Source organism: Stegodyphus dumicola, chromosome 3 (genome assembly GCF_044657685.1).
Source record: "Stegodyphus dumicola isolate Sdum_Otavi_A_Nest chromosome 3, ASM4465768v1".
Lineage (NCBI taxonomy): Eukaryota > Metazoa > Arthropoda > Arachnida > Araneae > Eresidae > Stegodyphus > Stegodyphus dumicola.
Window position 1 is genome coordinate 39,132,550 of NC_140770.1, and position 24,684 is coordinate 39,157,233.

The 24,684-nt window shown below is 30.9% G+C and overlaps 1 protein-coding gene across 1 annotated transcript in view; it reads right to left on the reverse strand.

The window, feature by feature from the left end:
* The window catches only part of LOC118182587 (ras-related protein Rap-1b-like), a 189,079-nt gene extending 165,412 nt beyond the window's left edge, over positions 1-23,667 (reverse strand). Inside the window, exon 1 of the mRNA XM_035351963.2 lies at positions 23,150-23,667. Within this exon, the coding sequence (XP_035207854.2) occupies positions 23,150-23,291 (142 nt within the window). The 5' untranslated portion in view covers positions 23,292-23,667. The remainder of the gene's footprint in view (positions 1-23,149) is intronic.
* Between the last annotated feature and the right edge of the window lie 1,017 nt (positions 23,668-24,684).

Here is a 24,684-nt window from a genome sequence, read left to right on the forward strand (position 1 = left end):
TATGCAACAAAAAATTGTGGAACCATTGCGAAGGGAAACAAAATCCTTCCGATTTACTACCTCGAGGAATTAGTGCTCAGTCACTAATTAAGAATGATTTGTGGTGGCATGAGCCACACTGGTTACGTTTTCCTATTGAAAACTTTCCAAAACAAAAGAAATTAAAACCAAATTCAGAATCGTTGGAGTTAAGAAAAAGTATTATTTTGACTGCACTTGTAATTAACAATGAATCCCCAATTTTGCATATAGAAAAATTCAGTTCTTTAGGAAAATTACTTCGAATTACTGCCTATGTATTTAGATTTATTGGGAGGCTTCGGAAAAGGTCTACAGGGAATGGACCTTTAAGTGCTTTTGAGATTAAAGCAGCTGAACATTATTGGGTAAAAATTACGCAACGAGAATCGTATCAAACGGAAATAATTAAGTTATCAAATAAAAAATCAATTCTCGATTCTTCCATCTACTCCCTTAATCCAAGGCTTGATGAGGAGGGAATTCTTCGGTTGAAAGGTCGCATTCAATTTGCAGACTGTCACGAGAATTTAAAACATCCTATTCTATTACCCTCAAAATGCAAGTTTACCGAGTTGATCATCATGGACTCGCATGAAAGGGTATTCCATGCTGGAGTTAATTCGACACTAACTCAGATCAGAGACAAATATTGGATCATTAAGGGAAGACAGCGTGTTAAGACTATCATCAGAAAATGTGTGATATGCAAACGATATAGTGCACGTCCTAGGGTACAGGATATCGCTCCACTTCCTCCAGACAGAATCCAAGAGTCGCCTCCATTTGCTGTGACCGGGTTGGACTTCGCCGGTCCATTTTTTACGAAAGACAGGCAAGGTAAAGTTTACATGCTGTTGTTAACGTGTGCGGTCACTCGTGCCTTACATATAGAGATAGTAACTGATCTCAGCACTGAAAGTTTTTTGCTAGCTTTCCGAAGATTTTTAGCTCGCCGAGGACTGTGTACCACTGTGTACTCCGATAATGCCAAGACTTTTAAAAGAGCTGATAAAGAACTAAAATATATTTTTAAAACTTTGAGTGACTCATCTGTGAAAGAATTATTTTCTACTAGAGGCATAAATTGGAAATTTATTATTGAGAGGGGTCCATGGTGGGGAGGGTTTTGGGAGCGTATGGTACGAACCATAAAATCCAGCTTGCGAAAAATTATTGGTCGATCATCCCTTACTGTGAAAGAGCTTGAAACAGTGCTCATTGAAATCGAGGCAATGATTAATTGTAGACCAATTACCTACGTGTTTACCGATCCCAATGAACCTTCTCCACTAACACCCTCTCATTTTCTGGTTGGTAGACGATTGCTATCTCTGCCTGCTAATAAAATAACATCAAATAATTTGATTGGGTCAAGAAATTCAATTATTAAACGATATAAATACCATCAAGATATTTTAAATCATTTTTGGAAGCGTTGGAGATCAGAGTATCTTTTTAATCTGAGATCTGCCAATATTTGTCCTCCACACTCTAACGCATCTCAGTTTAAAATCAACGATATTGTCTTGATTCATGACGACAAACATCCCAGAAATCTTTGGACAATAGGTAAAATTTTGGAATTAATGCCAGGCAGAGATGGTAAAATAAGATCTTGCATAATTAAAACACCTACTGGTACCTTAAAAAGGCCTATACAATTGTTATATAATATGGAACTTAACTAATGTTTGTATTTTGTATTTTTAGGTTTGATTCTCCTGACCTTGCTGATAGGTATCATTTAATGTTTTGTAAAATTTTATGTGCTTATATTTATGTATGCATGTTTGTTATATTTAACCATTTCTCCAGGATTTATTGTCGAAATATTAATTGTATATTCTAGAATATATTATTGAAAGATGAACTCTCCACCGAGTTCAGGTGGGGAGTGTTGTGTAATTTGAAGAAAAAGACTAGAGGGCGCTGTTGCTCGCTTAGTTGTAGAGAATAAAGTTTGTTCATGTTGAAGGCGGCGGCCTAAGAATACGCTCTGTATATAGTAATTAAAATATTGTCAAAAATGAAAAAGTGTTAAAATTAGTAAACCCACTGAACCACCATCATCTGATTTGGAGATGCACATAATTATTAGATGGGTGCTTTCTGGGAACTTTGACTTGAGTTAAATAAAGCCATAGCTGGTGGCTATGTAGTTTGTAAGCACGATGGGTGCTTTCTGTGAACATTGATTTGAGTTAAATAAAGCCATAGCAGCTGGCTATGTAAGCACGATGGGTGCTTTCTGTGAACACTGACTTGAGTTAAATAAAGCCATAGCAGCTGGCTATATAGTTTGTAAGCACGATGGGTGCTTTCTGTGAACTTTGACTTGAGTTAAATAAAGCCATAGCTGCTGGCTGTATTGTTTGTAAGCACGAAGGGTGCTTTCTGTGAACTTTGACTTGAGTTAAATAAAGGGTACTTTACACCTTTCCTCGGTCGCTATGGTATCTTACGAGACATGTGGTAACACACTTTGTAGTCTTTAAAGACGTTTCGTACATTTTATGCTTGCAAAGAAAACGAAACAATATACGTTAATGTAAGTTTTATTCAAACATTTAAAAATAGGGATTTGATTAACACTTTTTTCTTACTTTTCAAACGATATATATTCTCAGTTACGAATTTGCTTTATTTGGAAGTACATTTACATGTGAATAGCTTTTTCCGTAGTTGAAAATTAGTAGGTCAAAAAAAGAATCAGACCGGCCGATGAGCATCTCTGTGCGTGATGAAGGTTATTTCCAGTAATTTTTCTCCAAATTAAATTTATCAAAATCGAAGCGTCACGAAGTATTGTAAATTAACAGAAAACAAAAGTAACTATCAGAAATTTTAACATACACCAAGCCTTTAGATTGCAGGCAGAAAATAAATATATTTTTTTTTCATTTGTGTCATCATTATTATTGTTTATGTAAATTTTTATATACGTATAATAAACAAAATTTTAAAGTTAGTTAAAAAATTTGGCTTTGTTAAAAAAAAATTATATTTATTCAATGATATTTATGTATATTTTGCTAAGTATTTAATAAAGAAAATTTAAAATTTAGTTTAAAAATATTGCTTTGTTAAAAAATTTTTCTTTTTATCAAAAGGTTTGAATAAAATGAAAAATTGATTGCTTTCAGATCATGCCTTCGCCCCACATGTAATTTGTGGTTGAGACCACTACTCTGTGTAAATACTCAGTCTATCTACTGCAGAAAGCATAATTTTAAATTACTTTGGTGTAATATTTTCCATCTAAATCTTTTTAGCTTCTTCCATCATAAATCGTCAAATTTTTATCCCATTCTGAGATGCAGTTTCCTTAATATTTCTCAGTTAGCCGCCCAACCTGGATAATAGTTAGCGACGCTGATTGCCATACCTAAGAGCTCGCTTTCGAATTCCGGAGAAGGCATGGATGTTTGTAAATGTATAGTGTCTGTGCGGCATGAAACAATCTAAATCTGCGGCGAGCCGAGTGGCCCAAGTCCTCGCGAGTGGTTTGTGGTAGAGAAGGACGGGTGAGAGACCTTCGGACCTTTTCCTGGAGTGCTCTTTTACATAACTGAGGGCAGAATTCAGTAAAGTCGTACTGTCGTTTGCATGGTGCCAGGCTCTTTCCAAAGAATGGCGGGATCATTTCTCTTTGCCACAATGAATTTCGTGGGCCTGCTCTGATATCAGACAAGGGTGATTATTCACAACAACGCTTTTTTTTTTTTTTTTTTTTTTTTTTTTTTGCATACAGTCAACTACTTTATAACCGTATATGTAAGGAATGACTTCAATACTTTAATATGCGAAACTACATTAAACTCAAATATCAACTCATCAAAGCCTAGCATTATTTATACTTGAGAATTCCTGTATAAGACTATTTTTATTTGAGAATAATGAGAATAATGGTAAAAGGTACAAAACATTTTATTCACTCTATAAATGCCAAGTGAAGGGAATATAACAACCAAACAATGTCAACGAGTTTCCTCTGTTTACTTCATATGATTTATTTGGCTGTCAAACATGAACAAAACATGGCTTTGAAGAAATAAATGTGATGCGAGTAGCGGGAATTTTCTTCTTACACCCTTTATTGTAAAACTGAGTGAAGCAGGATATGCTGTATTTCAATTCAATAAAATACATTAAAGAATCAAATTCCATAAATAAAGCAAAGATTTCTGCATATTCGGTTGTATTCATATTTAAAAACATACGTTAAAAAGTAATATGTCACCAATTTCCAATTAAATATTTTCACAATCTTTGATAAACTATTTTGAAACTTCTCATGGAATAATTATTGTTTCATGTAAATCTTCCTTGACTAACTTTATACAGTTTCTAATTCATTGTATCACTAATACGCAAACTATCTTGACTGGCAGAAGAATTAAACAAATACTTATCATATTGAGATACAGTGATTTAGATTTACAAATAATATAGTGATACAGTGATATTTTTACTCCTTCATTGATTTGAAACCTCAGCATGCAATTTTTTATGTACTTTATGAAGATGTCATCATGTGATTGATATAATTCAAATCATATTAAAAACGCATTCCTGAGCTTCTATATTCAGATTTCTGCATTTTCATTGTAGAAATCTGACTCAGCAATTATTGCATCAGTAAAAAAATAAAATTTTGAAACGGCCATTTGAATTCAAAAACTTATTTAGCGTTTCATGTCACTTCAAGGCATAAAATTTATAACTAAACCATATGTGGTTAAAAGAAGTATTGTCATTAAACACTGGTACAATTAATATTTCATAAAATGTCGCGTTAATGTGATTATTTTCGAAAACATTAATTTATTTTTCCTTCCAAATAGTCATTTTCGGCATCCGCATTCTTTTGCCAACATTCTTAAAGCGACCGTATCCCATTTCTTTATGGTTCTTTAAAATGATTTGTAATGGTAGCATTGCGAGAACCGTTAAATTATTGTCGTTTTAAGTTAGATTTTAAGTTATAAAATAGGTAAATATCATCCGAACAGAATATGTAGGATATTTTAATGTTGTCTTATTAGTACGTCGATAAATACTCTTAAATTACGGCGCTCTTTAGATATCATTTTAAATTCTGGCAACAAAATATTACTCTCGTTTTCTTTCTCTCTCTCTACATATATTACACAAATGGAACTGCTTCTTTACTTACTTTAAAGAATCATTTAATTTTTTATGTAATTTCGTAGAAGTTTTCATTTTTTGAAATCTTAAATTATTTTGGAGCGATATGGCATGTTACTATGAGAAGTGATTATCTCAAGTAACATGCTGATAAATAATTTCTAACTTTTTCTCGCAACAACACAACTTATATTACCTTGATCAGTGCAGAAGGTTAGACTTATTAGGTCTCAGGTAGCAAATCTCACATCAGATTAGATTTAATAGGTCTCAGGAAATATGGAAAACATTTTAAAATATTTTACTCTGAGTTCTTTTTAGTTGTTTTGTTATTACTGTTTTATTACACTGATGGTAAATTCCAGTTTACAGCTAAGTTTATATTCTATAAACAAACACAAAGAACAATCAAAAACTAAATTTCATATTAACTAAATTAATTTGAATCTGATATATAACGATGAACTTCGCTTTTTGCAATTTAATAATCAAATAATGTAAAAATGTTTTTAAATTAACCAAAAATCAATAAATTCATAAAATTAAGCTCAATGCACTAAATTGAATTTTCGTAATGTGGAAGAAACTAATTGGGTAGTTTAAAGTAAAGGAATTCTGCAGACTTAAAAATAAGTACTATTTCAATGTCAAAACGCATTGTAAAATAAATGATTAAATTATTCTTTCAGATACTTGTTTTATCGCTGGATTAGTTTCTAAATTAATTATTTTGACTAACTTGTTTCGAAATTACTTCGAATAACTTGTTTGTTTTAATTACCTTTGCGTACGAAATCCCAGACCTGAAAATTTAGTTCTTGATATAAGAAATCTTTAAATTTTATTCATTACAAAAGTACTATTTTTACAGAAACGTTAATGTTACATTTTAAACTAGTATAATTGCTTTTCATATAACATCTTAATTCCGATGTTGATTTTTTATTCATTATTGAAAAGCTAACTTTTTGAAGCTGTTATGATATATTAAGCATTCTTACTTTTTTCTGCTTAATTCGTATGTTTAATGATTTCTATAAGATTAATTATTAATAAAATTATAAAACTCTATTAAAATGTGAAAACAAAGTTTGAACGAAATGCTCAGATACTGCATAACATTGCTCAATATTACGATTTAATATTTATAGGTTTTTAATTTTAAGAATTATAACTTTTATTGCATAGAGAAGATATGATAAATAAATGAAAAAGTTCTAAAACACTAATATGGACTTCAGAAAGCCTTCTTGATAAAAAGTTTGGGAAATAGTTTTTGTTAAAAGAAGAGATTACTAATATTAAGATTCTATTTCTACTTTAAAATTCATTCCACAATTTTTTAAATCGTTCAGGGACGAAGAGCTGAAATATGTTCCATGTTTCAAAATCTCCCTTAAAATTAAATATTTATGTCATTTAAAATTGGGAGATGCCTATGATTTTTAAGTGCCTATCATTTTCTATCTTAATATTCTATAGACTTTTTAATAATATTTATTCATTTACATATAATAATTTTGCTGAATAAACATGAACTGTTCTATCTTGAAGTAGCAATGTAAGTATTCATTTTTAACATTTTAGCAGACAGATAAATTTAATATAGTGTAATTAACTACAGGAAATGTACACTTTGAGTATGTTTTTCGCAGATATTAATTCAAAAAGAATTTTTTTAATTAGTTAAAGTCATAAATGTTTAGTTAAAGTCATAATGCCACACTTTTGAAGGAAAGCATTCAAATTTGAGGAAGTTAACACAAGATATCACACATTCTCGGTTTCTTTGATTAAAACTAAAATACAATGTGCAACTTTCGTAGAAGTTCTCAGAAATGTTTAATATATAAAAAATTAGTGCAACAAACTTTTCAATTAAGCAAAAATTTGCTTTTTATATTTAAAGAAATTGAAACTGAGGAAATAAAATGAGACTGATGGTTTAAAATACTTCAGAATTTTGCGCCGTTTCACTTTCTGCGTTGGTTCACTTTTCAAATTCTTGCCACCAAATACATTATCCCCATGTATTACTTAAAGAAACTAAATAATGAAGAATCTGCATGAGTGTTTCTCGCATTGTGAAAAAACAATATTTAGAGCCATCAAATTTTGAATAAATGTAGTCATAGTAGAGCATAAGGCCAGTCGTCTTCCTTCCATGTGCGATGCTGATAACACCATTGCAAAAGAGCGGAACGGTGACGTCTAGACAATAAAACCGAACATTGGCACTTTGAAAGCCCGAATTTTGAATTTTGGATTTGTTTTATTACCTATTTCAGATTTTGTACAACATTTACGAATTTTTTATTAACAAATTCGACAATTTCAAAACGAGCAATGGCAACACTGTACGGAAAATAGCATTTTTATTTCTAGCGCGCGAGACTGTCTATCGGAAATTCTAAAGAATTGCTGTTTCTAAATATTTTGCGATATTGTTGTTGAATTTAATTTTATGCGGTTTAAGTGGCATTTAATAAACAAAAAAAGAACATAATATTTAATAAATAAAGGTAATGTTAAAATGTTAAAAAAACGACCCTTTGGGCATAATATAAAATTTTAAAGATTATTATAGATATTTATTTTCAGATTTTACTTTTTTTATTTTTAATAGCATACCTAATTTACATAAATTAGAACACATATTATTATAATAAATGTTTCAGAAATTTGCATTACTTGTGTGATTGTCAAAATATTTTACCTAGAACAATGTATTACGGCTGTAGGTGCAGAATACTTGTTTGCACTTGTATAACATCGAGATTATTTTACTAGGAAGATTCTAGCAATATTCCATTTTTATCAATTTTAAATTTGGTTTCAAACATATTTGATTAATATAATTGCAGCCAATTTAACATTTTTCATCGGTACAATTCTACGTATCCATATAACATGCAGATGTATTTATTGATAGCGAAATAGGATTAAACAGCTGATTCTTAGAATTCCATTAGTTTTCAATATAAAAGTAATTTATTATTTCCCGATAATTGTTCGGTTCTCTCTTTATTCCGGTTTGGAAGACTAATTTCAAAATTAATTCTAAAAATTCCGCTTATATAAGGAAATTAATAAACATTTAAATTCTTACATAAATTGAACTTTAAAGTTACTCATGAGTGCCTTGTAAAAACAATTTAAACTTAAATTGATTTAGTTATAAATAAAACGATCTAAGCGAAATAACGTTATTTAGTAGTTATAAAAATGTTAATCCTAATATATTACGTTTCATTTTGTTATTTAACCTTAAATTATTTGAGATCTTAGACCCCAGATTTTGACTTGCTTGTGCAAACCATGTCCTTTATTTATCATCCTGAAATATAAAACAATTTGAAGCAAAGAAATCAATTTTTATCTTAAAATTGTCACGAGAGTTGGCACTGCGATATCAAATTTACGCTAGATTCCGCTGATTCAAGTTAATGATACATTATCCGTCCTTTTTAATTTAATCTAAAAAACATACTTCAAGCCCCATTTAAATATCGCTCAATATAAAATATTTCAAACCTTGAATGCCTTTTACTCGATGATCAATGTATTAAATATTAAGTTATAAATTCATTCAGATAAAATTAATAAAAACAAAGAACAGACTTTTATAACAAAATTCTAATGAAATATTTATTGTTCTTACCTTGCGAAAAAACTTCCAAGCTTAGCGAGATAAACGGATCACAAGTAAAGATCATTGAAAAATAAATAAAAACAAATCCTTCACCAACTTGAATAGTTAAGATAATTGCTACCAGGTTTAACAGGATATTTGTGTTTTTTAAATATTTAATATGCAACTACTAATACGCCGGGGAACAATTGATAAGGAGGTGTTACAAACGGCTGTGTGCCACAGAAAAAGCAAGTGTGGTTGGATGTCAAATGAATTAAAATAATGCCTGAATACTAGGACATAACGGTAAAGATAATTTATTGTGCTGTGAAATCCAGAAGCTTTGAAAAGTATTTAAAGGACAAAATGGTCATTTCGTTCTGAATACTTAAAAGTAAAAAAAAAATGCAATTATCTTCAAAAAAGTATTCTAGCGCAAAATGTCGATATGGCATATGGCCACCATGGAAGGCAATGCAAGATATGTCGTTTCATGCTTTGCACAACATTATCCAGCAGCTGTTGCAGTAATTTATTCCATTCCTCTTCCAGTGCATGGGTGAGGATGTTCTTGTTTATTGGAGGACATTGTCGACCAAAAAGACTCCTCCCCAAGGCATCTGTGAAACATTTTCAATGGGATTCAGATCTGGAGAACGCGCAGACCGTAGAAGGCGTTGAATATTCTCGCTCTGTAGACAGTACTGGACAGTGAGTGTTCGATGACATGTTGCATTGTGGTCAATCAAAGCAAATTTGTCATTGACAGTACCACGGAACATGTAAGCATGAGACAGCAGAACATCATTATTGTATCGCTGTTTAATCATAGTCCCAGTTAGAAGTACACATGGCCGTTGATCATGTTCCCAAACCATACCATCACAGTGCAGGAAGAATATCAGTCCTTTTCTATATGTCTGCCGGACTATATGCAGTACCACTCTGATACCAGATCAAATGGTGTCTATAACCCGATGACAGAGTGAACCTGCTTTCATCTGAGAATAGAGAGCATAAGCCCAGTTGGTTTCCTTCCATATGCGATGCTGATGACACCATTGCAAAAGAGCGGAACGGTGACGTCTAGACGATAGAATGCATGCAATAGGACGGTTGGATGTATATTCCTTCTTGATGCAATCATCTGGCTACAGTTCTTCGGGAGATTCGCTTGGTAGTAGCAGCAAGTGAATGGTTTGCTACCTAAGTAGCTGTGCTGCGCCGGCTCCTTTTTCTCGATAGCACTATGTGCCTACCTTCTTCAGCCGTCGTACGGCGAACACGACCACACCCGTGACGTTTGCTAAATATTCCATTTGTCTGAAATGATTTCCGAAGCCTTCAAACAACACTGTGGCTGACGTAAAAATCCTTAGCAATATCTGTTATTTTCCGCTTTTCTTCAATCTCGCCAATAATACGGCCACGCTTAGAACAACTTCGTCAATCCAAAATTTGCATACGCATAACACGTCTTATTGTATCACGCACTTACAAAGTTATTTTTGGTATGTTTTAAGAATACAGCAAAATTTATGCCACAGTTAACTTTTAACATGTTATTTAATCAAAAGTAATATGGGCTGTATTATGTCCTTAAATCTGTATTTTGTATATTATAAGTACAGTACAAAGTAAACAAAGAGGATTTCTGTGTGCAAAATGTGTAATTTGTTTGTAATGTGCAATTTTGCTCTTTATTTAAGAGCTCTTATTTTATTTATCTGTTGTATCAAGTTATTTATTTAAGTCTGTCTTATATAACGAAGTCATGTACTATATAATCCAGTTATGTCAGTTTTAAACAATTACATTGTTCAGAATCGATGCTGAATTGTCAAGAATAATGTTCAGCGTAATATGCTGCAAAGAATATATAGTGTATTAAGTGTAGCATTGAGTTGTAAATGTGCCTTAAGTACAGTGCAATGATCAACGCAATGCATATTATGAAATGTATATTGTAGCGAGTATGTGTAGCAATGTGTTAGCATGCGATGTAGCCAGGAAAATGTTTAATTTCGCACGCAGAAAAATCTATATTTTGCCCTTGTATGGCCATGTACTTTGCCCTTGTATTGTTTTCGGAGTGTAGCTTCCGATAGTTGCGGGATCCGATACCCGAATAGTCTATGTAAGCCGTCCGGGTGTCCTGACCTGCTCTCACCTGTCACCTGTCTTACATTTTGTGGTTGTTATCGCTGCTATTGTCATCCTTAGCAATTCTCCGCCGTCGTATATCCCCAAGAATAAAAATTAAAACACATGCATAAAAATATAATTAATTCTTAAAACCATTTAAACTAATTTGAATTAGGTTATATTCTTCTGTCTAATTTTTTTAAATTTTCAAAGCAGAATGCTTATGTGTGGAAAGCATCATACACTTGAGGTATCAGACCAATTAAAAATTTAAATTTAGGCAAAATTCAGTCATGGATTGATATTAGATTTGTAGGAAAATATTTCGAGAAACTATATTTTTCTTTCCCAAAATGTTTTTCCCTTCTTTCTCTTTGATAAAACCAAAATAAAGTTGAATTCTTCTTAAATTCAAATAACCCCGATATGTATCCCCATGTACCTTCATGATAATAGTGGCTTTAATGCTTTTATTTGATAAAATAGATGTTTGGTCCTTTTCAAGTACTTCAAACTTCTAACTAATGTCATGATGAAAATGTAATAGAGTCAATTTCATTCAATTTCATATCATGATTCTCCAATTAGAAACAGGTAATATTATATCAACAGTACATTTCTCTAAACAGATGCCTCGAGAAAGACTCCTAATAAATTAGAAACTGGCGCTAATTAATCTTCCGTCTGTCTCTGATTTCAGCTTAGAAGTATGCTTTTGATTTCCATGCTGAACTCGTGAATTCCCAAAATAGCTCTAATAAAATGCTGCTTTCTGGAAATGCTTAATCCTTTCCCCCTTTCCTGACACTTATATTAATTGCTTAACAACAATGAACAAAATAAAAATTTTATCAGAAATGCGTATACAGCTATATTTATAGATGAAATAATTTAGAAATGTTGGTGACGCTGCAGATGTGTAAAGGAAAAATTTGCTGACCTTGGCAGATTTAAATACTCTTTTTTACGTATATTACTACACAGTTTCAAGCCAATACAAATAAATTGGCATAGTAAGGTGCCTTTTCTAAAACTCTCATATTTTTTAACCCCTTCGAGACGGGTAGCGAAAACGCGCGCTTATCGCTGAGGCCGGCAGTGTCTTACGCGAGCGTCTCTCCAGGGCCGGGGCTTTTTTGCTACTAAGCCTAAATCCATGAAATTTCCGAATTATCAACGCATTGTTTAATAATGCTCTATAGAGTATTTAAACGGCTTATGCTTTATAAATATTTATATATATATACTTTAATTACCTTATTTCTTGTTTAAATGCATATTTTACACATTTTATTTTAATTACTCACCATTTTATGAATTTTAACATTATACATCTGAAAACTAAATATATTACTTAAAATTCTCTTTTCGTATGAAAAGTTTGAAAACAGGGATCTACACACAGTCCTACGTTACATTCCTTGCACTCGTAATAACTCATTTGCCGTTTTGGAGGATTTTTCCGGGAATGTGAACAAACGAAGCATCGTCGTCTCATTTTCTTACCAGTCTCTTCTGAACAAAGTTTTGGAAAATGTCTTTCAGTTAATCTTTCAGAATCAATATCAGAATTTCAGAATCAATATCTGAAATATTTTGCATCATTTCTGCTATTTCATGCTCTGTTAAACATTTTCGACGCATCGACATTGCAACGGTAAAAACAAAGAATTCACGTCTAACAAGATCTAATTATTTTCTAAAAACTGAACTGCAAACCGAAATACCCAACGCTTTAGAGCAAATAAAACTTCTCTACTTACAGTAAACAACTACCACGTGCGAATAAAGTGCGATTTAAAGAGACGTCATAAATCACGCCATTCGGAAACATTTATTTCCCCTTTTGCTTATATAATCAAAAACACGTGTATGTGAGTCATGCTTCCCTCATTTCGAGTAGAAGGTCTAATTTACATGTATCTGAAACCATATGGAAATACAGAGCCATCTTCTGGCAGAAATTATAGTTTGAAAAACGTTCCAAAGTACTTGCACAAATACGTGACAGTCGGTAAAGAATGGAACAATCCTCTGGCACGCCTGCATGTCGGCCGATAGGTAAGTGCGTTCGTTGCTCGCACGTATACGTGACAGTCGGCGCGAAGGGGTTAAACGTGCAAGAAGAGAGCAACCAAGCAATGGTCTTGTTAGACAGAGAGGAAGAAAGTCAAAGCAGAAGTGAAACACATCAAAATGAAACATCAAATTAGCAAAACAATAATCTTATATTTGATTCTTTCAAATTTCTTTGCTCCTGATAATAAAGGAGTGTACCTGGTTGCCCTCGAAATCGATTGAGATCTTCGCTAAATCTACACCAAACACAAAGTTTCTACTTTGCTAATTTTGTAAAGTGTGATGTGTTCCAGATGAAGTGCTTGCTCAAAACGTGGTTTTACTTTCAATTTAACTTCTATGGGTTAATTTTAAAGGGTTTTAAATTATAAATGGAAAAACTTTATGTACGTTATTTGTTGCACGAGAGTTATGCAAGAATCATACTGCAGATTTTAATTTTGAAATGAGATTATTATAAGCAGCTGCTACATTTTCAAAAGAAAGGAGATACCCAAATGAAATTGAAGAGTTAAGTAACTATTGCATATTAAAGGTGAAATTTTGTTTTACATATCGCTACTTTAAGTATATATATATATAATTCAGGAACATTAATTATATCCTGAATTGCATTATATTAACATCCTGAATAATATATATATATATATATATATATATATATATAATTCAGGAACAATTGAAAACGAAATAATAGCAAAACTAATTCAATGGAAACGCGCCTTTTGCTGCTGCGAATAATATAAATAAGAAAAGACATTATAAGGCTATAGATGTAAAGTTTAACATATGAATAGAAATTATGCATTAGATTCTTGTACAACGATAAATAATGAGATAAGTGATGGGAACAAAATATAATCTAAACTTTTGTTAAAAAAGGAAACAGGCTGTAGACAAAAGATAGTAAATAATTATACAACTGATAAGATGATAAAAACTCATAATCAGTCAATCAGTATATATTATAAAAGTGTACAATGTGGGTGAGCTAAAATTCAGAAACGAGTCCCGGTACGATCAAGGGAGATATATGGTGTGGTAGCCCCCTATGCCCCATTATTGAAGATGGTTCTCGTTTTTATCTTACGGGCGAGCTTTTGAAGATATAAAGGCTGGAAGTTTCGCCTTCAAAAGTCCAGAACATTCGAGAGCATTCCACAACATTCCAAAACATCCCGCAATATTTTGGAATGTTGTGGAATTTTTTTAACAGTCTGGAATGTTGGGGAACATCCTAGATCATTGTGGAACATTAAAGAACACTCGAATATTTTAGAATGCTCTGGAACGTTATGAACCATTCGAAGCCTTTTTTATTTGGGTGGGGATACCCATTGGTAGGGGTATATAAAACAAGATCTGTCGTGGATTCGAACGTCAGTTTCTTATCAGTGAAGTGCAGTGAGTGAATTAAAAACAAGCAGTGAAGTGTGAATAATCAAAGTGCTATAGAGACTGAATATAAATCGAAAATAAAGTGTGAAAAGTATGTAAAGTGTACTTAGTGTATTTCTTACTAAAAGGTTGACTTGATTTATATTATACAGAATACCCAAACGTAAAAGAGGAGAAGATCTTGCCAGTTCTGAGGCAAAACGGAGAAAACAAAAAGAACAGCGAAAAAAACGAAACAGTCAAGGAGGGAGAAGCACGTTTACGTTCCCAGCAAAGGTGAATAAACACCGTAAGAAACAGAGAAACTGAAAAATAAAGAAATTTAACGAAATGAAGAATCAAGAATAGCGACACAATCTTATAACAAAAATCTGCGAACGCAAGCCACCCATGAAAATATCACCCTACGAGAAGCACAAACAAGGACAAGTAAACAGTACAACCTAATAAATGGAGCATTCCACTACGACCCGACGAAAGAAATATAACGAACACAAACGGGTCGTAATCGGAAACAATCTCGGTCGTAATCGGAATAACATCTGCCAATTTTGCGACGCGAAAAAATTGAGTAGAGAAACCCAGGAATCTGTTGCATGAATGGGAAAATTCAGTTAACACAACTGGAAGCACCTCCGCAGGAATTTTTACATTACATTGCTGCGGAAACTTCAAAATCAAAACACTTTCTTCAAAATATAAAAGTGTACAATGCCTACTTCCAAATGACTTCTTTCGGTGTCACTTCAATCAACACTAACAGAGATAAAATCGATTATGTTTTTTCCATCTGAGGACAAATCTATCACAAAATGTGATCAGTACTACCACTACCCAACGAATACTATAAATGTTTGCAAGTATATTTATCGGAAATGAAGGAAGAGAAATTGATCAACAATTCACAAACATCAGTGGATTGAGAAGAGAAATAATCCAAGATGTACAGAGGATACGAATACAATCAACTTATTTACATACTCAAAAACCACTTGGAGAACACGAAGGTCGGTTTAGAACGTCGGTAGAAGGCCTACACCGCATTGCAGAACATCATATCATGCCCTCCATTATCCATTAATATTTCTACACGAAGGGAATGGATATCATTTTAATGTAAAACAAATCCAATCTGAAACAGGCGTAGAAACAAACAAAATGCCACTTTCAAGGAGTCCTATGCTTACTGCTTAATGATGAGAGTCAATTAAATATACATTCACATTCTCAACACTCGCCATTTACTCCAACAATTCCTGGTATATATATGTATGCTAAAATAGAAACGGAACGGATGTTTGATGTCTGTCTGATGAGGAAAAGATATATTTATAAAATAACCTTTAACGATCATAAATATTTAACCTCTGAACTACGCCTTTTTTCGAATTTGCATATGAGCATCTGTATTTAAACATCATTGATTTATTAGACTAATATAAGTATTTAATTTAACATTTGTTTTCATAACCTTCCATTCATTAGGATGATACTTAGATTATTAAAGATAATTAAAAAGTAAAATATTTTTGATAATACAATAATAAGTATCACGTAGCAAAATTATCCTATTGACAGTACATTTTCATTGTTAACTCCTTTTCCCATCAGTATATATTTGTACACCAAATAAAGGCTTGAAGGCTCCCAAAATATAAGCATCTGAATGTAAAATTAGGAACATCTTCTTCAGCTGATGAATGCATCAAATTCGTAGCTCGTTTGATGGTTGCTGAAACCATTATTTGGAAATAATGCCATCATAAAGCAAATCTAAGGAATCTGTATAATATAATCAAAAATCTAGTTGCTTTGTAAAAGAAAGATCTCCGTTTCCATTACAAAGCAACTCCCATTTTGAGAATTGCCATAAATCATTCCATCAGTGAGCTTGTAAAACATTAGCCTGATCCTATTTCAGAAGCATGTTTGGAAGGAAACCAACATGAGTATAATGAAGGAAAGCATGCGAATGATGATGCATAATGAAGCCATAAAAGATCAATACACTCTTAGATAGTAATAATGGAAAAATAATTATTTCGAACACTGAATTTACAGCAAAATTATTTTAGGTAAGGAATCCGATTTTTTTCCTTCGTTTTAGATTGTTAGTACGTAAAGTATAAATTTTACATACTTTCTATAATTTTGTTTGCCATCCTATACGCAAAAGCTAACTTTTGCAGATAAAGTAGGCAAAGAACTGAAAAATATTTAAGCCGCGGATAACTCAAGACTTTATCTATTGTGCGAAGCGAATGTCGATTTTCCTGTATTTGTGTTAGATATTCAAGAAATCGAAGGAAAAACGATCATTTGGAGGACCTTCTTATTCAATTTGCTGCTTTTCCTCTTAAATTTCAGAATTATTAACGTATTTGTTTCTTAACTGCGTGCAAGACAGATTTATCTTTAAAATTTAAGGAAATGTGACAGCAAGTTAACTGTTTAACTTATTTTCATTTGGAATAAAGTTAAAAGCTATAGTTACAAAATATGAAATATAAATTGTAGGTAAAAGTGAACAGAATAATACGACATCAAACCTTTTAAATGATTTAGGTTCATTTTTTAAGTCTGGATACTTTAATAAAGTATTTCTTGAATCCTGAAGAATGAATGAATGAAGAAATTTAATCTAAATGAAGAAATTTAATCTAAAATATTACTTTATTAAATAATTAAAAATTAGTCAAAATATTTGCACTGAATAATACTGTTATTCGCACCAAATGAAACTGAATTTCCCTAGGTCATTTAGATATTTAATAAAATTTAATTGGTATGCACAAATCTTATATCTGTCCATTACACTTATGTTTCTAAATGTGATAATTATAGTGCTATACATAAACCTGTGACTGCACTTTCTGTATGGATAATATGGGCACACATATTACAAATTTCAGTGGTCTTTTGGGGCGTTAATTCAATTCATATTGCGTGATACCTGCTTTATTTTGTATACTAACAGCTTGTTTACAACGTACAAAACAACTGTTAAAGAAACGGTTTCGTAAAATCTAAAAGAGAATGTATTTATACTTTTAGTTTACAGTCAATTCATTCAAACATAAAATTTTTTTTCAATTATTTATATTTACCCTTGTACTAAAATTTTTCTTTCAGTATAAGCTTTTTTAATTAAAGTTTTAGAAAGCGAAACTACAAGTATCATGAGCTGATTTCTATTGATATAAACTGCCCAAATATTATTTCTAGAAAGACATTTTCAATAACAGGTTTCTCTAAAAAGCAGAATTTTATGAAAGCAATTTCCACGCTATAAATGAGAAGGTACTCATTAAAGAATAACCAGGTATAAAGACCTGGTTATTGGTTTGAGTAACTAATGGTTCTGTAAAAAATCGTAAATAGTATAGAAAGTAGTAAATTCTGCAATAAAAGAGAATTCATTGTTAACTTTGTAATTATCTTCATGAAGTTTTTAATTACTAACGTCATCACAAACTTTACATTTTCTTAAAATTATCTGCGTTATTCTGAATAATCTGTAAGTGAAAGTGCAAACCTAAGATTAATATTTAAGTTATTTAAAGCTTTCAGCAATTTTTCTTAAAACCCTGAATATAATAATACGGTTAAGGTCCCTTTTTAAATTGTAAATTCAGTTTTGTATTATTTTAATACCCGTAAGTGGCGGACCTTTAATGTGTCTTCTGTTAAATTCAAGCTTAAATAAAAAGATCTATTTAAAACGTACATAAGACTATGTTGTAAATTTTCATACGGAGCGATAACTCGCTTATCAGCTTAATAACAGGAAATTTAATAGTTCCAGTTAAGATGCTATATAAGGATTGAAATATTTGAAACGTTGCAAATAATGTTTTAGAAATTCAAGCTTTACTTCTGATGATAAGAAATTTTGAAATAAGTTTTTGAAACTTTTACGGATCAAATAATGTAAATTTAAACTCAAATTCCAGCGACTTTTGGGGCCCACCAGTTGCCGAGCTAGTAGTCGCTGAACACTGGTAGTTCGGTCCGAGATTCGAATCTCGCGAACGGGAGGGCTGCATGGGCGTTTTCGTGATTTTCCCCATGTCTAACGAGTATGCGAGCCATTTCCCTTAGAAAGTCCTCCACGAAGGCATCCTTTACCTTAGGCAGATAAACGTCGAGTGCTTTGCCATAATTAAAATAAAACAAAACAAAAACAATTCTTTCGGAGATTAACTTAATGACAGAACAAGGAAGTTGTGTCATTTCATTTCTCATCTGTTACAAGAATTACGGAGTCCTTCTGATACAGTTTTAATGAAGTTATGTATTCATGTACCCACACTGGTCAATTAATTAAAAACCCAAAATCAATATTGCCAATATACCACTTTTTCAATGAATAATTACTCTCATTCGTTTGAGCATTCGTTCGTCCCTCCCTTTAGACAGATGGTTCTCGAGGCTTTGCCATAATGACATAAACAAAACAAAACCAAAGACTTTTGCTTTTTGTTCCCTTCTTTATAATTAAATTTCAGAAGTTTTATAAAGTTACATACATGCTGAATAAATCTTTTTCTTCTTAATGAATCCAATTAAAAGAACTCTAAAAATTCAATAGTTTTAGTTCAAACACAGGTTTAAGGAAATGAATTGAAACTTCAAATCACTCATCAAATTCGTAAAATATTCATACAAATCCTATAAATATTTCATATTAGTTAACCAATTATCATGATTTAAATATTTACTATAATTTCTTCTTTCCTTAGATATCACTAAGATACAAATTAGATTAAAAAATATTTAAATCGAAAATTTTGAAGGTTATACATGTACTTGGTAGAGACGTCTGCATTTGCGTTTTAACGTCCAACTTTACAAGCAAATATTTCGACTTCAGCCATTTTGCTAGCCGACGTTAATACGCGCCATTTAAAATACGGAACCAGCTTAAAATGGCTCAGTTTGCCAATTTTTTTTACTCTAAGCCCGATCTGTGCCTTCTGTTTAATTTCAAGTTTAAATAAAAAAGTTACTTAAACCTTCTCAAGACCTTGTAATATTTCAGAAGAAACGATAATTCGCTTGCCTGTGAAGCAGATTCTGAAAGACTTATTAATATTACACAATTAAAATCCTATAAGCCTTTAAACGTTTGCAAGTTTCTATTAATATAAGTTTATTGTATTATAAATAAACGCACAAGGAATTGACGTATTGCATGCTTCCAATATAAATGTGTGTTTATTGCACTCTCACACAGGAGTTTAATTTTGTTATTCAGACATGTAACAAAACTGGAAAAGTACTGATCATAAACTGATAAAAATTAATTAATTTGGAGAATGTTAGATACATATCTTACCATTCTGTACTATTTAGATATAAGTTCAAGAATATAAAGTATGATGCATAATCTTTCATTTTTTTCAGAATCATATAAGATTGTTTACAGTAGCGCATTCAGTATTAGCATACACTCGATTTGAATTCATGATGAGACCTGATCTCTTAGTCAAACTGAAAATGACTGAATTGAGTGTAATCTCAAGAAGCAATAAAATTACTTCACTTTTTTACCCCCATTCTGTCAACTAAAAAGTACAAAATAGCACATGTACAAAATTTAACGTATCACACTTTTACTTCGATGAACCAAAACGTAAGAAATAATTTTAAGCTAAGGCAGCATTCGTGATCACGTGCGACTATATATAAAATCGCACAGCGCAAATATCAGAATGGTGTTGGGGCACTTACGAGACTTCAAGTAGCAACAGAAATGAAAACATTAAAAAAGCATATATATTATTAATTATATTTTTACTTAAGTTTTTCTTTTTCTCACAATATTTATTTAAAGTTTATCATTGCTAGCAACTCCACGATTTTAATTTAAGTCACATATGATTAAGGACATTGTTTGAACTACAAAATTATTTCTTACTGCACTTGCCTCAATCATTGCAAGGTAGAAAAGTGTATTTTATATCTGCTTTATTTCCGTTTTTATTCAATTTTACATATATTTTGAAATTTTATTTTATTCAGGGTTCCACAGTATTTCTGTGGCTTTTTCTAATATTCTCTTCTATTTTTCCTCTTGCAAAGAAAAAAAATGTATTGCTAGTTAAAATAATCAATAAAATTTCATAAAAAAAGTAAAAATAAGTAAATATAATAATATTCATGACTATATTCTAAGTATAATGCTTATATATATATATATATATATATAATTTATTTCCTAAACAATATTGATTAATTGATTATATTATCTCCTAATTTTAATTAAAGTAGAATTATTTTAAAAGAGTGAATCCATACTGGTAAGTTATATTTTGAAAGATGTTTTGAAGTAACTTGAAAGTAAAATGTTAATAATGTTTTAACGGGGACTTGAATTAAATCATCTTGAAGAACAAAATTTCAATTGTAAAAGGAAAAATTAAATTAAAAACATGTAATCATTGTCATTGATCGGAAATTAGTTGACTTTTCAAGGGGAAAAAACCAACTCCCGTTCAATGAACAATAATTAATAAAAATACGTAAATACGAAGGTGTTTCGTCTTTACTCGAGTTATAAGGTAAAGCCAAACCGGCAATTCTAATCAAGCCAAATATTTTCGCGAATAGAAGGGATTACGAACCAATGCTGATACTCAAAGAACTTATTCTTATGAAGCATTTTAGCCAATTCAATTTGGAGTAAAAAGCTATTTCTGTAGAGAAATTTGAAAAAACTCGAGTAACCGTCCCCGACACCCTCATGTTTATACATTTGAGTTCTATATTATTTGTAAAAGTCATTATGAAATAGAATTCAAAGTAAAGTTGAAATAAACATAGAAGATTACAAAATAAGACAAATAATGCAAACTTTGTAAAAACAATTAAAAAATAATATAAAAATAATATAAAAGATAAGTGCTTACTAGACAATCAGTAGTAATAACACGTTATTATTTGATATTATTTTTTAAATTATTAAAGCTGGAAAAAAATTAACAAATTTGATTCTTAAAAGGGAAGTGGGAATAGTAATTAAAGTATCATATATATATATATATTAAAATGTTTTTATAAAAGTTTTAACACCGTCATGAAATAATAAAAAATACACATAAAGAATTCTTTTGTGTCCTTATGTTATCAATAATCAAAATTTTACGTACGTACAATATATCTGATCTGTGTAAATGTATAAATAAGAAAGAGCTAATTTAAATTCCATAATCCAATTCGGAGTTCAGCACCAAAACTTCTATTTGTAAAAGAATTAAATACACATCAGTAAATTCGTTAAATATCTGTCATCAAGACTGTTTGCATTATTTGTACACAATACAACTATTTTGTGGAAAGTTACAAGATGGAGGGAGAAAAAAACCCACTCAAAATTGGCTCTGTAACTACATCTGTACATAAACGTTTTCTCAATACTATATTTCTCTAAATATATTAAACTGTTGCAAGGCACATTTTCAATTATGCGATTTTAAACTAATGCTCTAAAACGCAATATGTATTTTTTTAAATATTCTTCATTAAGAAAAACTAAAAATAAACTCATAGCACCGAACATTCTCCATTTTAAACTAAAAATTGCCAAAGAGAATTTTAAAAGAATTGACAGAAATCAGGCTTTTATAGGACACTTCCAGACAGTCGCTTCATTTTTTTTTTAAATTCTGTTAGTAATCTATACAGTTTGCATATCGGAGCCTACGATTTTATTTGTAGACTCACAAGAATATTATGATAGTTAAAATAGTTATTTTCTACGAAATTGTGCACCTTCAGTAAACTCGTATAATTTGAAAAAAATATATATATATATATTTTAATTTGGACATTTTAGTTTACAGAATGCGAAATAATAATAAAGAAAGGAAACCTTTGTTTCTGAAGGTAGGAAAAAGTTTCATTATAATCTAGTGTGAGAATGCATTCAGTTTACTTTTAAATTTCTCTTTTAGGAATTTAATCTCAGCAGTTATCAATAATCAATTATGGTTTGAACATTTCAAACATTAAATTAAAACTGTAAAAAAAAAAAAAAATCTACCAGTCAGACAATAACTAAAATGGTCGAAGGCTTTCTTAAAAGCTGCTAAAATTTGAAAAATTACCTTAGACCTACATTTGGAAGCTATTTTTCGACCTCTTTGAGTGTATTAAAACTGAATTATAATAAGTTTGCAAGGATTTCTTTAAAATACTCAGCACTAAATTAAAATATATCTATATCAAATTTAAAAAAAAAAGGCCAATGGAAATTTTCAACAAAATTAGGTCAATAGAAAAGTATTAAAAATTTACCCGATGTATTCAACAAACTAAAAAAAGGGGAGAATCAGGTCAAATAATCCCATTCCGATAAATACAATATGGTTGCAACAACCTTTGATGACTGTTAAAACATTCACATGTTAAAACAGCAGCAGTTACATTCGCAGAACTGTTAATTTAAATTAGACACTTAAGTATTCAATGTTTCCATAAATCCCCATTATTATACAATACAAATTATTACATGTGTCAATGCACCCATAATATGTCTTCAAGTTCGATAAAAAATAAGAATGACAAAAATAGCATTAAAATAAAACTTAGTATTCTGCCGTTAATAAAAGGGCAGAATATTGAAAAAAAATTAACGGCAGAATAATTTTTTTCCACATTTTGTCTTTATATCAGTAGAGGACAAAAAAATAACACAAAGACTGTAAAGAGTTTAAAACATACCTGGAAGCTGTATCGTGTGTTGGTAGCAATCTTCCACTGTGGGCTTGTAAGTACTACTGAAGACATCATCTAAGAAACGAACAACAAGACTTGTTTTTCCGACTCCTCCCGCCCCTAAAACTACAAATTTACTCTCCCTCATTGAAAAGGAGGTCTTCTGTAATATGTTTAAAAAATGAGCAGCTTTAATTATTAGATATTACTTCTATAATTAACTAATTATAAATCGAATAAGGAATCGTATTAATAAATCAATAAATGTTCATATTTCTATTGGTATTATTTTGTATATATATTTTAAAAATATATGGTTAACTTTAAAAAAGAAGTTGAGAAATTAAGTTTTCTGTTGTTTTCCTTGGAGATTTACTATTCTGAGATTTTTGTTCGTTATTCTCTGTTTAAGTTACTTTCGCTATTCTGTTCGCGTCAGGCAGGGAAAACTGCTACTCAGGCTGAGAATAGCGCACCGTTTGAATCAAATCATGATTGAATAGGCGACCAATGAGGAACTTGGCCACGTGACATCAGCGTGCGTGCTAGGCCGAAGAACAACTGCTAAAGATAAGGTTAGAAAACTCGCCAACAGAAAGAGGATTGTCGCCAAATACGCTAAAAAGAAGGCAACATTCTCATTGATAAAAGGGGTCTGGGCTTCAGGTCGATAGCAGTATTAATTGAGTCGCGTATTGCAACCCAAATTTGAAAAAAAAAAATGCTCGGTATTTATTCTAACAAATAAAGTATAAATATTCTTATCTGAAGGAAGGAAGAAAGTAATTCAACAGATACTTTTCTGCGCATGCATATATTTTAAATAAAATTTGGGCTTTTCTAAAAGATTTTATGAAGAAATATTTACGAAATAGCAATTTTTTTATATTACGATGCATTGGGAATTTTTTAATGCATTTAATTAAAAGAGTTGTAGGCTGAGTGAATTTTATACGTATAATTTTGATTTCTAACTATACTATTAGGTTTAATTTTAGTTTAATTCCATATTAGATCCATTATAGTTCTGAAACCAAATTTCGGGAAAACTGCAAGTATCAATCCTTGAAAAAGTTAAATTAACTATAAACACATACACGTTGTAATTTTACCTTTTCACTTCCAATCAATGGTTGTGGATTTTATGGCATGCATTTTATTCGAATTACCAGTTATTAAGTGAAAAAACTCTTGATTTTTGGTAAAACTCAATAATAATAATAATAATAATAATAACATAAAAATAAATAAATGAATAAAATAAAATAAAAGCATTCCAAGGTTTAGGCAAAAATGTTATTTATGTAATGATAAACCTATCCTGTAAGTTTCACAGTTATTAATTATACAGTTAATTACACAGTTAAAATAATTATAACAAGCATATTTTATTCATATTTATTTGCTTTAAAAGCGATTTTAAATTGGAGACTTTACGTGCAGTTAATTTTTTTCTTCACCATTTTAAATGACAAAATTCCCATTTCTGTAAAGATAAGAAATAGAAAGCTTAAAATTTTTCTCATACCTTTTTTTTACCC